Source organism: Nelusetta ayraudi, unplaced genomic scaffold (assembly GCF_046127955.1).
Source record: "Nelusetta ayraudi isolate G7.1 ecotype Tasmania unplaced genomic scaffold, CSIRO-AGI_Nayr_v1 ptg000017l, whole genome shotgun sequence".
Taxonomy (NCBI): Eukaryota; Metazoa; Chordata; class Actinopteri; order Tetraodontiformes; family Monacanthidae; genus Nelusetta; species Nelusetta ayraudi.
Window position 1 is genome coordinate 1479551 of NW_027466067.1, and position 11615 is coordinate 1491165.

At 44.6% G+C, this 11615-nt stretch overlaps 2 protein-coding genes across 9 annotated transcripts in view; one reads left to right on the plus strand and one right to left on the minus strand.

The window, feature by feature from the left end:
* slc4a8 (solute carrier family 4 member 8) overlaps positions 1-2419 on the minus strand; it is a 29302-nt gene extending 26883 nt beyond the window's left edge. For 3 of the 4 annotated variants that reach the window (XM_076024580.1, XM_076024581.1, XM_076024579.1), the window contains exons 1-2: positions 2270-2419; positions 1335-1460 (exon numbers count right to left, since the gene is read on the minus strand). In XM_076024580.1, coding sequence (XP_075880695.1) covers positions 1335-1460; positions 2270-2272 — 129 coding nt within the window. In that variant the 5' untranslated portion in view covers positions 2273-2419. Of the gene's footprint in view, positions 1-1334; positions 1697-2269 lie in introns of those variants that run through there. The other variant, XM_076024582.1, reaches the window with a different exon arrangement.
* A 43-nt stretch (positions 2420-2462) lies between these two features.
* Positions 2463-10806, plus strand: ttll3 (tubulin tyrosine ligase-like family, member 3). 5 transcript variants are annotated; one of them, XM_076024583.1, is made up of 13 exons: positions 2463-2913; positions 3747-3802; positions 3875-3996; positions 4095-4239; positions 5069-5121; positions 5236-5364; positions 5473-5587; positions 6222-6326; positions 6446-6626; positions 7087-7235; positions 8262-8505; positions 8631-9066; positions 9884-10806. In XM_076024583.1, exons 2-13 carry the CDS (start codon positions 3787-3789, stop codon positions 10487-10489), a joined length of 2301 nt encoding a protein of 766 aa, XP_075880698.1. In that variant the 5' UTR covers positions 2463-2913; positions 3747-3786; the 3' UTR covers positions 10490-10806. The 5 variants fall into 5 exon arrangements, with proteins under 5 accessions (XP_075880698.1, XP_075880702.1, XP_075880700.1 ...); XM_076024585.1 differs by lacking the exon at positions 2463-2913 and adding an exon at positions 3023-3519; XM_076024586.1 differs by lacking the exon at positions 2463-2913 and adding an exon at positions 3023-3364.
* Positions 10807-11615: the final 809 nt, after the last annotated feature.

Here is an 11615-nt window from a genome sequence, read left to right on the forward strand (position 1 = left end):
TACTTTATATAAGCGTTTAATCTATTTTTGATTTTTAGTCAGGAGCTAGAATATTCTTCTCTTTGCGTTAATCTGTACAATTATCATGATGGCTCCTTTACTTTGGCGTCAGCTTTATAACATGTAGAGTGGCTGACAAATCAATAGACACTTTTGCATGTGTGCTGTTCTGCTTTGCGCTGCTGTTTTTGGCACATCAGCATCGATCTGTTAGCCTGTCGGGACCCCTCTGCAGCTCTTTGGCAACAGGTCTGATAGGGTGAGAGATGTTTGGATGTTTTGTTTTTGTTTTTGTTTTTTGGGGAGAGGGTGGAGGGGGGTTGTGACACTGCATGTCATTGCAATAACAATCAAATGACATATTTATATAAAAAAAAAAAGAAGAAGACGAAGAAGGAGAAGAACGTGTCGCCTTTGTTCCGCTGGATGCTTGTTCAGCAGCAGCCAGTGATCTGATGATGGATCGCAATATCATCTCCCTCCTTCAAACTCCACTTGTTCCTGCCGCCCCCTCACCCCGTCTCCCTCCCCTTCTCCCTCCCGACACCATTGGCTGATCGACGACGTGCGCCGCGCGGTGCACGCTGTAAGGATGGCGTCAAGGTCATTTGAGGGTAGGTGAGAAAATAGCAGGCCCGCATGAGCCAAGAAGTGGCACCGGAACCGACGGTCGCATCCTCCACCGAGGTTGTTGGTATTTGAACGACATGAGTGTTTTAAACGCATCGAGCCCCAATCAATACTTTCCTATACGCTCGCGCTTTTAACCGTGTATGTGGCCACATGTGTGTCTGTGCGTGTGCGTGTGCTTGTGTGTGTGTGTGTGTGAGAGAGAGAGAGAGAGAGAGAGAGAGAGAGAGAGAGAGAGAGAGAGAGAGAGAGGAGGGAGGGAGTTGCGCTGATGAGCTCAGTCAAAACAAGTGAAATATTCCCAACACGGCGCCTCGCGCGATGCGCTCCGTGGAATCACTGCACGTGTAGGCGCCTCAGAATAGCAACATGAGGAATTGGGGGGGGGGGAATAAAAACACATCCACCGCTCAATTCTGGACTCACTAACCGCGTTGCAACTTCAAGAGATATTCACTGAGGCAACAACCAGCACTTGGATCTGCAACACTACTGGCGCGCCATAAACCCAGCAAACGAAGGGAAGGTTTTCCATCACTACTTGTCGGTGGTGTTGCAGAAGAATTTCCTCGATGAGGGTCGCGAGTGCCCGCGCACGCACGCACGCACGCACGCACACACACACACACACACACACACACACACACACACACACACACACACACACACACACAGAGGAAGCAGCAGTAGTCGCGAGACTTTACCTGGTAGCCCAGGATGCTGTCCGGGTCGTCGACGGGCATGTTGGCAGCCGGTACCGCGGGCACGACGTTGTCCAGGGGTGTAAAGGTGAAAGTGATCGACCTCTCGGAGCTGTGTGTGCGTCTTGTCTTTGAGACGAGGAAGAAAAATAAAGAAGAACAACAACAACAGTCACGGGTGAGCAGGAGCAGCAGCAGGAGCAGCAGCAGCAGCAGCAGCAGCAGCAGCAGCAGCTACTTGTGTCGCTGCGGGTATGTTACATCTCCTCCTGCTGACGGAAACAGTTTGAATGACAGAATCTTTTCGCCTTCCACCCTTGTTGTGATGGTTTCCTGGCCGCGCTGTCGGTTCCTCTCCCTCCCTCCCTCCCTCCCTCCTTCCTTCTCTCCCTCCCTCCCTCCCTCCCGCCCTGGCTGCTGGAGAACAGGATGAGAGAGGGATGCGGGGAGCATCGCCGCGGCCTCAGCCAATCAGAGCGCAGAGGCGCACGAGCATGCACGCTGCGACGCAGTTGCTGCTGCCCAACACCGAGCGACGTCACGCCTCTGAGGTAAATAAGCAGACACGGAAATAAGTTGCAGTATTGTTTATGTCCTATATTTAAAAAACAAACAAACAAACAAACAAACAAAAACATCAGCATGTGTTACATATATGCTGGATTTATTAGGAGTGTTCCACTGACTGGCTGTGTTAACTCGGTGGTAAGATAGGAAGAAAAAATAAATAGATAAAATAAAAGAATAGATGCAGTAGGCGTGAGCAAATGTGCCAAACATTGGCCTTTTGCACTACTGTTGTGTATGTGGAGTCGCACGTCAGAGCTACAATGAGCCTCTCACCCCACCTAGTGGTGGTGAAGGGTAATGACCGGAGTCACCCTATAGATTTCCTAATTGTTTTATACAGGGTTTAGGGAGGACGGAGGAGGAATTACCATTTATATTACTGCTGCAGGGCAGATTTCGGACTAGCGATAGTTACTGTCGACTGTGGACTGCCTGCATCATGTTGACGTCATTAACCGTCTCGTCGTTACTTGGTTGTTGCCGGAGCTATTGGGAGGCTGCAAGTGTGCAGGTCAGAGGGCTGCAGAACTCCGCTGGCGTGATGTTGTAACGACAAGAAAGATGTTTTGTTTTGTTTTTGTTTTGTTTTTTTTGGGGGGGGGTGACACTTAACACCTAAACGACACTAACTTACTCGAACAGTCGCTATGCGTTTTTGCAGCCAAGCGACAGCGTGTGGTTCAGTGACAGAGGACCGCTCGGGGCTGAAGCATCAAATCGCCTCCGTCTCGCTGCTATGACAAATTAAAAACGCAGTCGGTCCTTCAGACGCAACTCGGTTCCTGGGCTGTAATCCTCGCACGTCAGCAGAGCGACCCACTCCTCCTTCCTTCCATCCTTCCTGCCTTCCTTCCGTCCGTCCTTCCTTCCTTTCTTCCTTCCGTCTTGGTGCGGGCGTCCTGTTCCTGCGAAGTGTTGCTGTTATGGCAACGAACAACACTGCGTGGGAGCATGGAGGACTGATCGAGTCTGTGGGCAGTGGTCGGGTCACCGGGGGGGGCCCCGACTCTAGGTTTGTATACCGACGCAATGTCTCGGCTCTCTCTCTCCCCCCCCCCTTTTTTTTTCTCTTTTATTTATTTATTTATTTATTTTTTAATTATGGAATACATTTCCGGATCTGACAGTGGTTCTTCTGTGATTGATACTCGGTCTGCTAACCCGTTGTCAGTATTTCCAGCCTTTAATACACTTTAATATACAAACCATATATAGAATACATGCATTCAGTAGCTCAATGCATATGTTTGCATATCTGTGTGTGTGTGTGTGTGTGTGTGTGTGTGTGTGTGTGTGTGTGTGTGTGTGTGTGTGTGTGTCACCATACGTTGGCATTACAGTGTGAAGCTGTTGCCAGATATTCAAATGCCAGCTTGACCCAATTTGAAATCCTCTTTCATGCAAGAATCTCTGTGGACTGCATATAGAGCTATATGTACTGTGTATGCCAATCAATTCAGTATGTAAGGGTGTTTGCATGAATGTATGGCTTTGTATAGTATGTTCCAAGTTATTTGTTCCAGTCAGTTTGTCACATTATGGTTGGCTTGGAAACTCATCCACTGCTATAGCAGCCTCCTTGGTCACCAGTACCTCCACAGTGACTATAGCACTCAAAGTAAGAATGGCTCATGTTGTAATGTCAGACCACAACAATGTTGCACCGCAGGGCAGAAAGAAAACGCCTTCTGAGGTCTTACAAAGCCGTTTAGCCAAAATGATGCACTCATCTTCTTTCCTTATTAAAGATCCATCTATCTATCTATCTATCTATCTATCTATCTATCTATCTATCTATCTATCTATCTTTATGTTGTCCAACATTATTTTTTATTGTCATTCCAGGCAAGCAAATATAGAAAAGACGAAACTGCATTAAAGCAACATGCAACAAATGCCATGTAAGTGAGCGGATGACTGCGCACGCATTCTCACAAAGACACTCTGATAACCCATCGAGCACGTTGTCTCAGTGTTACAGTCCCAGCCGGTGGTTCCAGTGGCAGGGAAGTTACGTCGCAGTCTGCCAACCCTGCCAGCAATCAAGCTAGACAGGCTCAAAACAGCAAAGTCCCTGGTGGAAAAAGCAGTAAAGGTCTCAATCGTCAAATTTGTGTGACATTTTTGTTGTGCATCATTGTTATTATTATTATTATTAATTTATTTATTTTAATTTACGTTCCACATATTTAGATGAAGAGAGTATTTTCCATACGTGGACCTTACCCTGTGATTCGCACTGCTTTATGGGCCAGAGGTTGGGTTGAACGTCGCTTTCCCAGTCCGGTCCAAAAAGCCACGCAGGAAGACGAAGGCAACAATGGCGACATCAGCGCTGGTGAGACCACCGGAACTGAAAAATATATATATATATATTTTAAATGGTCTATTTCGTATTAGTAGTAGTTTAGTAGTCTTAGTAAATAGTCTAAGTAATTACAGTGACTTACACTACCAAAGTAAGGGACGATTAACTTTCCACTTTAATGTGTGGAAAACATCTAAACGTTGACGTTACATTGATACCACATCATGAAAGTATGGCTTATATGTGGAAGTTTGCATTGGTCCTTTCTTCATCTCAGAAGCTAACAACCATGGTGGTCAAACCGAGATATAATGCCAGCGTCTCAATAACTTGAGTGACCTAACAGTGTATAGTATGTCAAAATGTGAACAGGTGACAAAGAGGACTGCTGAAATGCAAACTATCATTTCACTAGAATTCAGTGGTCAGCTCATAAAACCAGATGCTTGTTTGCAATGTGTTAGTGAATGGCACGTTGCCCAAGACGCACTGAAATACTCAAATGTGTATGTGCATGCAAAAGTTTGCAGAAGATCAAATGAAGTTCTGTCAAGGTTTCTAGTGCATTTTAAGTTAACCTGAGCTTTAGTGTTTTCATTCATACAATCAAGCAACTTCTCTAATTCTGGTTCCCGAGCGACCAATTTTTTTTCAAACCAGAAAGAACACAAAGTTTATAAAAAATAATATTCGCTGGCTTCAATGAAGAGTTAAAGAGGCCAAAAAGGCTAAAAAGTTCATTGAGGTGGAGAAGGAGCAGAGAGCAACACCTCCACCACACACACACACACACACACACACACACACACTTTGTGCGCCGCATTACAAAGAAAGACACATGTTGCCTGCCTCTTAACAGAGAGAGCGGATGAGAACCTGGAGGGGAGCCTCGGCGACATGTACAGCCTGGTGGTAAGATGAACTCGACCCAACACAATCTACATCTCCGGTAGCTGTTTTTGAATTAACATCATTCCATGTTTCGCTTGACTCCATGACTTGACTCCGCCCCCTTCTTGCGCACAGTCCCGCCTGGTTCGCAATGAGACTAGCTACTTCTACTGGACGACGCGTCGGGATGACGTGGACTGCCACTCCCTGCAACACGACCAAATGATCAACCACTACGCCAATTCTGCGACCTTCACCACCAAGGTCACACCCAGTGTTGTCACACCTGCAGTGATGCCCTGCAGTGCTGCTTGGCGGCAGCGGCCGCACGTCTGCTGACGCCTTGTGTTGGTGTTTTCCTGCCGGATTCAGGTCGGGCTCTGTGTCAATCTGCGTAACCTCCAGTGGTTCGATGCGGCCGACCCCAACACCTTCTTCCCCAGGTGCTACAGGCTCGGGGCCGAGGATGAAAAACAGGCGTTCATAGGTTGTGGCCTTTTTACTTGTTTAATCAGGAAATAAAATACTCCTCTTACTCATCCATAAAGCCCTCCACAACCAGGCCCCTTCCTACCTCACACTCCAATCATCCATCCATTTTCAATACCCGCCTGTTCCTGCAGTCCTGGTCTTGGAGGTCTGCTGGAGCAGTGGGCCCACTCTCTAGCAGTTTGGTGCCACTTATTCTCCTGCCTGTACAACTTTGCCCCTCGTACTCACTGTGCCATGAACGAATGCTGCTGCTGCCCCCTCTGGAAGTCACTCCCAACTCATATCCGTGACTGCCCTGACCTGCCGTCATTCAAAATCGTTACTCAAAAACACATCTAATCCATTCTGCTTTTAATGTTTAGTAACTGCACTGTAAGTACCTTTGAGAACTTTGAAAAGCGCTCTATAAATAAAATATATTATTATATTATTATTATTTATATATATAGTAGGATGATGATTATTATTATTGTTGTTGTTGTTAATGACAACAACACCAATAATAATAATAATAATAATAATAATAATAAATGCAGATCATTTGATACTTCTCTGGATACACACTGCACACTTTACTTGACTTACTGTCTCTTTATCGCTGTTCTCCTCCTCTTGCTGTGACACCCAAGAGGACTTCAGGAGGACTGCGTGCACCAGCCTGCTGCAGCACGTGGTGGAGACCAGCAGGCAGAGGAGCAACGGGGCCGAGGGAGGGCAGCCGCCAGCCTTGCGTGGTAATGAATTTCTGAATAATTTCCCTAGGCATATTTCAGTGATGATTTGCATGCCATGGTATGCAACCCGCAAAATGAGAAGAAGGAGCGCTGTTACCAATTTGCTTCCTCTATCTTAGCGTCTGATCGCACAGGCCATCAATTTGTTGGCGCGGCGATGATTGAAACGGCCTTACAGACTTGTGAGCAATTCCTGAGCGTCTTGGACCACTGCGATATTGACGTGAGCGTAGAGACGCCCCCTACTGCCCTGGCGCAGCAATGGGCTGAGTTTCTACACGACTACTACATGGTTGCACAGTGAGTATGTAACTAACAGTTTGCATTTTGGTCATGTATAACTTATCTGCTGTTTCTGTTTTATAATAACACGCATAATATGAATATCATTATTTTTTTCTTAGGTGAGACCATTTTTCTGGTGTAAAATGTAGTCAATTAGGTTCAGTTTTGTAGTAAGGGTCATTTGCAGGACAGTTCCATTTTAATGCATACACAAACATTGTAACTATACGTTTGTAATTCCCCTTTCCCACTGTCCACCTTTTTTCAACCATGACTTCTTCTTATTTTTTAACCTTTTGTTCTACTTGGACTGCAATTATTTAACCAACAGAGTGCTGTCACAATTAAATATACTATATCACATATTTGATTGAAGCATTTTACTTTTCTTGGAGCATGACTACTTATATATGTTTTATTTAGCAACACAAAAGTACTCAATAACATAGGTTTTTTTTTTGTGGGTCCTGCGCAGTGAAGGGGCATTGATCAGGGGCAGCAGTGTGTTTGTGGAGCGCTGCCAGGCCATGATCGCAAGGCTGCAGGAAGTTTGTCCTCAGCTTGATACCGATGGACTGAATAACATCTGGATCATCAAACCAGGTGCCAAGTCAAGAGGGCGAGGTCAGGCACTCAGAAAAGTTGATTGATTGATTGATTGATTGTTATCTATTAGTAAACTCTTAATACACTGCCAATAAATACATAAACAATAAAAGTGTAAGTTAGTACAATAAAGGTAATTTGGCTTTCCAACCAACAGTTTTCAGAACAGTTTACATCTATGTAAACATATATATTTACATATATATACAGGAATATACAGTTTATAGTTTATGTAGTGGCCGTGTGATGAATTGGCGACTTGTCCAGGGTGTACCTTGCCTTCACTCTATGACAGCTGGGATAGGCTCCAGCAGACACACGTGACCCTGAGCTCAGGAAGAAGCGAGTATGGAAAATGGATGGATAGTTTATAGTACAGCGGGGTGAACGCTCGCGTTCTCAAATAAACTTATTGACAAACGAAGAAGAAGGTGGGCCATGTATCCGGGTTTTGTTGCGCAGGCCACCATAGTTCACTTGCAAACGTCAGAGTGAAAGAGGCTGCATTCTAAAATGTAACCACTTGATGTCGCTGTTTCTTCTTCAAAATCTCCAATTATTACACATTTAACCTTTAAGCGTCATGTGTCATGGCAGCCCTGCCCATTCATTTAAACACCCGTACAACAGTTTATCAGAGAACAAAGATCGAACAAGATAATCAACAAAAATATCTAAAATACATACACGTTTTATACCACAGAATATTAAATATTTTTTTCAGCATATTTGTTATACATGTTATTATACAAACTTTCTGTTCTGCTGAAAGTAAAATAAATAAACAACATCCAGCCAGTGTTGCCTTTTGTTTTGAATCAAATGTGTGCAAAATAACAATTAAATTGAAAAACAAAGAAAAGTTATGTTTTCACACAAGGAATTAATTGCGTTGCATTGGCGTATGTCATCAAAATACAGCAATGTCAAAACCAACATTCTGGTATTCTTAGATAAGTTTTGGAGTATTTTAAGGCACTGAATGGTTTTCAGTCCTTATTCCTTTTTTTCATAATGCCATATTCATGTTTCTAAACCAACCAGGCATCATGTGTATGGATCGCCTGGAGGAGATCTTGTCTGTGGTGGATAATGACCGAGCGCTGGCAAAGGAAAGTAAATGGGTGGTGCAGAAATACCTGGAACGTCCTCTTTTGGTCCACGGCACCAAATTCGATGTCCGTCAGTGGTTCCTCGTCACTGACTGGAACCCTTTGACTGTCTGGTTCTACAAAGAGTGCTACCTGCGCTTCTCCACTCAGCCCTACTCAACCGAGACTCTGGAGAGGTCAGTCTCATAGAATTAGCAGATGACCCACTTTGCCTCTGACTGTCAAGTGAAGAAGTGCCTTTATGTCCAAAGTACATCTCCACCTCACATTCTGTTCATTCTTTTATCATTATCATCCTCAGCTCAGTCCACCTGTGCAATAACTCCATCCAGAAGCACTTTGAGCCGGCCCGTGGTCGCCACCCAGGGGTGCCTTTGGACAACATGTGGTCCTGCTCTCAGTTCAGGACTTTTCTGCAGCAGCAGGGTCACGGGTCAGAATGGGAGTCCGTCGTGGTCCCAGGCATGCAGCAAGCGGTGATCCACGCCCTGCAGACGGCACAGGACCTGATGGAGCCCCGCAAGGGAAGCTTTGAACTCTACGGAGCCGATTTCATGCTGGGCAGAGACCTGAGACCTTGGCTCCTGGAGATCAATGCCAGTCCAACCATGGCCTGCTCCACAGCTGTGACAGCTCGCCTCTGCCCTGCCGTGCAGCTGGACACCCTCAGGGTTGTGCTCGACCGACGGCTCGACCCTTCTGCTCACACAGGCGGCTTCCAGCTCATCTATAAACAGGTAAACATGGTAAAAGTATTCACATTCTGTACGTAAGTAATAAATATGGATACTTATACTTGTAAAAAAAATACTCTGGTAAGTACTGATTCAACTCCTTTAGTCAAGTAAAAGAAAGAATGTAAATGTTCTGAAATGTACTTACATAAAAAGTAAAGACATTTTTCAATGTTTTTACTTTCAATGAAGTTGAGTTCAAATAACTCAACTTCAAACAACAACAGCTATAATGATAATAAGTTACTTTTAACAGAATTTACATCTTTAAAAGACTTTTAAACACAAAAGTATCAAACATGTTTTCCATCTGTAACGTATAGAACATACAGATATTTGTCTACACATGTAAGGAGTAAAAGTAAAAAGTTGTCAGAAAAGGTTATACTTAAAGGTTAAGTTCAAAATCTCCAAATATTATAATATCCGGATATCTTGCCCACTCTCTTTTGCGTTGGTTTATTTTAAGACGCGGGCGTTCACCCTAATTACAAAATTTTCTGTCAGACAACCTGGATTTTCCAGACTGGCTTCCTTAAAAATATGGTGGTACAAGATGGCAGCTAACTGGGAACAAGACCCTTAATCTATGGACATTCTTATATATGAGAAGCGTTTTGAGGGTAGGAAAATCAAATTCATTTTATTGTGCAGCGAATATGCACTTTAATTAATGTATTTATTAGCAGTTTATTAAGCTTTCACCAATATAAAAATCATAAATTAACCAAATATTACAAATATTACCTGAAAAACCTGCTTAAGTACAGCGATAATCTACTGCTAACATTTATTTGTTTTGCTCTCCTGCCCTTCTCAGGCCGCGGTTGAAGTCCCTCACTATGTGGGTGTGAATCTGCTGGTGGAGGGCGCCCCCATCAGGCGATCCAAACCTCCACACAGGCTTCCCGCCATTCCAAACCCACCGCACGCCACCCCGTTCCCTCCGGACCAGCCACCAGCGTCAGAGACGGCCGACCCGACCTGGAAGACATCAGGCGAGGAGGTTTCCAGAGCTGCCGCTGTCCCATCAGACAAGGAGAACAGAACCGTCAGAGATGTTCAAAAAACCTCCCGTGTCCGTCGGTGCCGGCGAGGTCGGGGCTGCACGTCCCACTCTGAACCTCGAAGGAAAAGCCAACGGTTGGGTCTGGGGGACAACAGTGCCCCGCTGGTCCCGTGGAACCTTTCCTTCACCCTTGGTCCCCCTGACAGGGTACCACCCGGTGGATGCCAGCCCAGACTGCAGCCTCCCGTGTCACACACCTCCAGATCGTCCCATCCTCAGTGTGCTGCCTTGGAAAGGAAGTCGAGGAGCACCACCACCAGGCAGCAGGCTTTGCCTTCTCTAAGGGGTCCCCTCCCCACCATGGAGGTCTTTAGCTTGCGACCAAACGTTTGTGGCAGAACCAGCTCTCATCCATGATCCATCCAAATGTCTCCACTCACTCAGCCCCCTGTCTCCCACACAGCCGTGGTTCTACTGATATCAGAGGCAACAAGATTCAAGAACTTTACTTGCCACATGCTCATGCTGGATGTGCAGTAAAATGGCTAAAGTGGCAACAGTGCTTACGAGAGGCAGTGCAAATAGCTAAAACGACATCCACAGCAGCCAAGAAAGAAACAACGAGAGCAGCAGAAACAATCTAAAATAACATTATAATAATATAAAAGGTTTTCTTTTTGTTTTTATTACAAAAACACACACAATTCACAAAGGCATTGTAAAAAAAAAAAAAAAAAGAAGAAGAAAATGTGAGGGTCCCCCTACCTGAAAACAAATGTCAATGATAAAAGTGTGTCCTTCCTTTAAATTTCAGTTGGGTATGGTAAAACGACATATTACTATCCCCATGTACTATCCCCAAGTAATGAAGCACCAGTGTTGCGTGAGTCAAAAGATTTTGACAGCCTGCACAGAGTTAAGTGACAAAAATATTAAAATGTTTTTATGGTAAATTCATTTTTGAGCTGTTTTATTATGCTTGTCGAATAACAAAAAAAAGATAATTCATGCAAAGTAAAAATAAATTTGAAGCTATCACAAGTTTCATATCTTCTATGGAATGAGAAAGAGAGAGAGGGAGGGAGGGAGGGAGAGAGAGAGAGAGAGAGAGAGAGAGAGAGAGAGAGAGAGAGAGAGAGAGAGAGAGAGAGAGAGAGAGAGAGAGAGAATTTAAGAAACTACTGACTGTAGGTCCACCTAGTGTCCAGAGGGGGGCGCTAGAAGCTCAATATCCTTAAACGTCCATGCCAAATCCTCTGTTAAAGTCAAGAGAGAATTAACATGGGTAATCTGCTAGTCTTTACTCACTTGTTGGCGCGTGGGCACGTGATGCCTTTACTCCAAAACTATGAACGGAAATTTGAATTAGTCACTTAAATCTACTTGTTAAATTACAAGTAATTAAATTACACAACAACTCTTTGTGCTGCGTTTTAGCCTTTATAGCAGAGCTGTTAGCTGTAAAACAAACAGCAAGACGGACGTGGGGAATGTGTGGCCAGGGTTAAATTAGACGTGTTTTGCTTGTATTTTGTGAATAAAA

Excerpts from the sequence above, each read along its gene's own strand:
- ttll3 (XM_076024583.1), top strand. Across the intron at positions 6,627-7,086 it reads GACTACTACATGGTTGCACA|TGAAGGGGCATTGATCAGGG; the intron begins GTGAGTATGTAA and ends GGTCCTGCGCAG. Across the intron at positions 9,067-9,883 it reads TCCAGCTCATCTATAAACAG|GCCGCGGTTGAAGTCCCTCA; the intron begins GTAAACATGGTA and ends TGCCCTTCTCAG.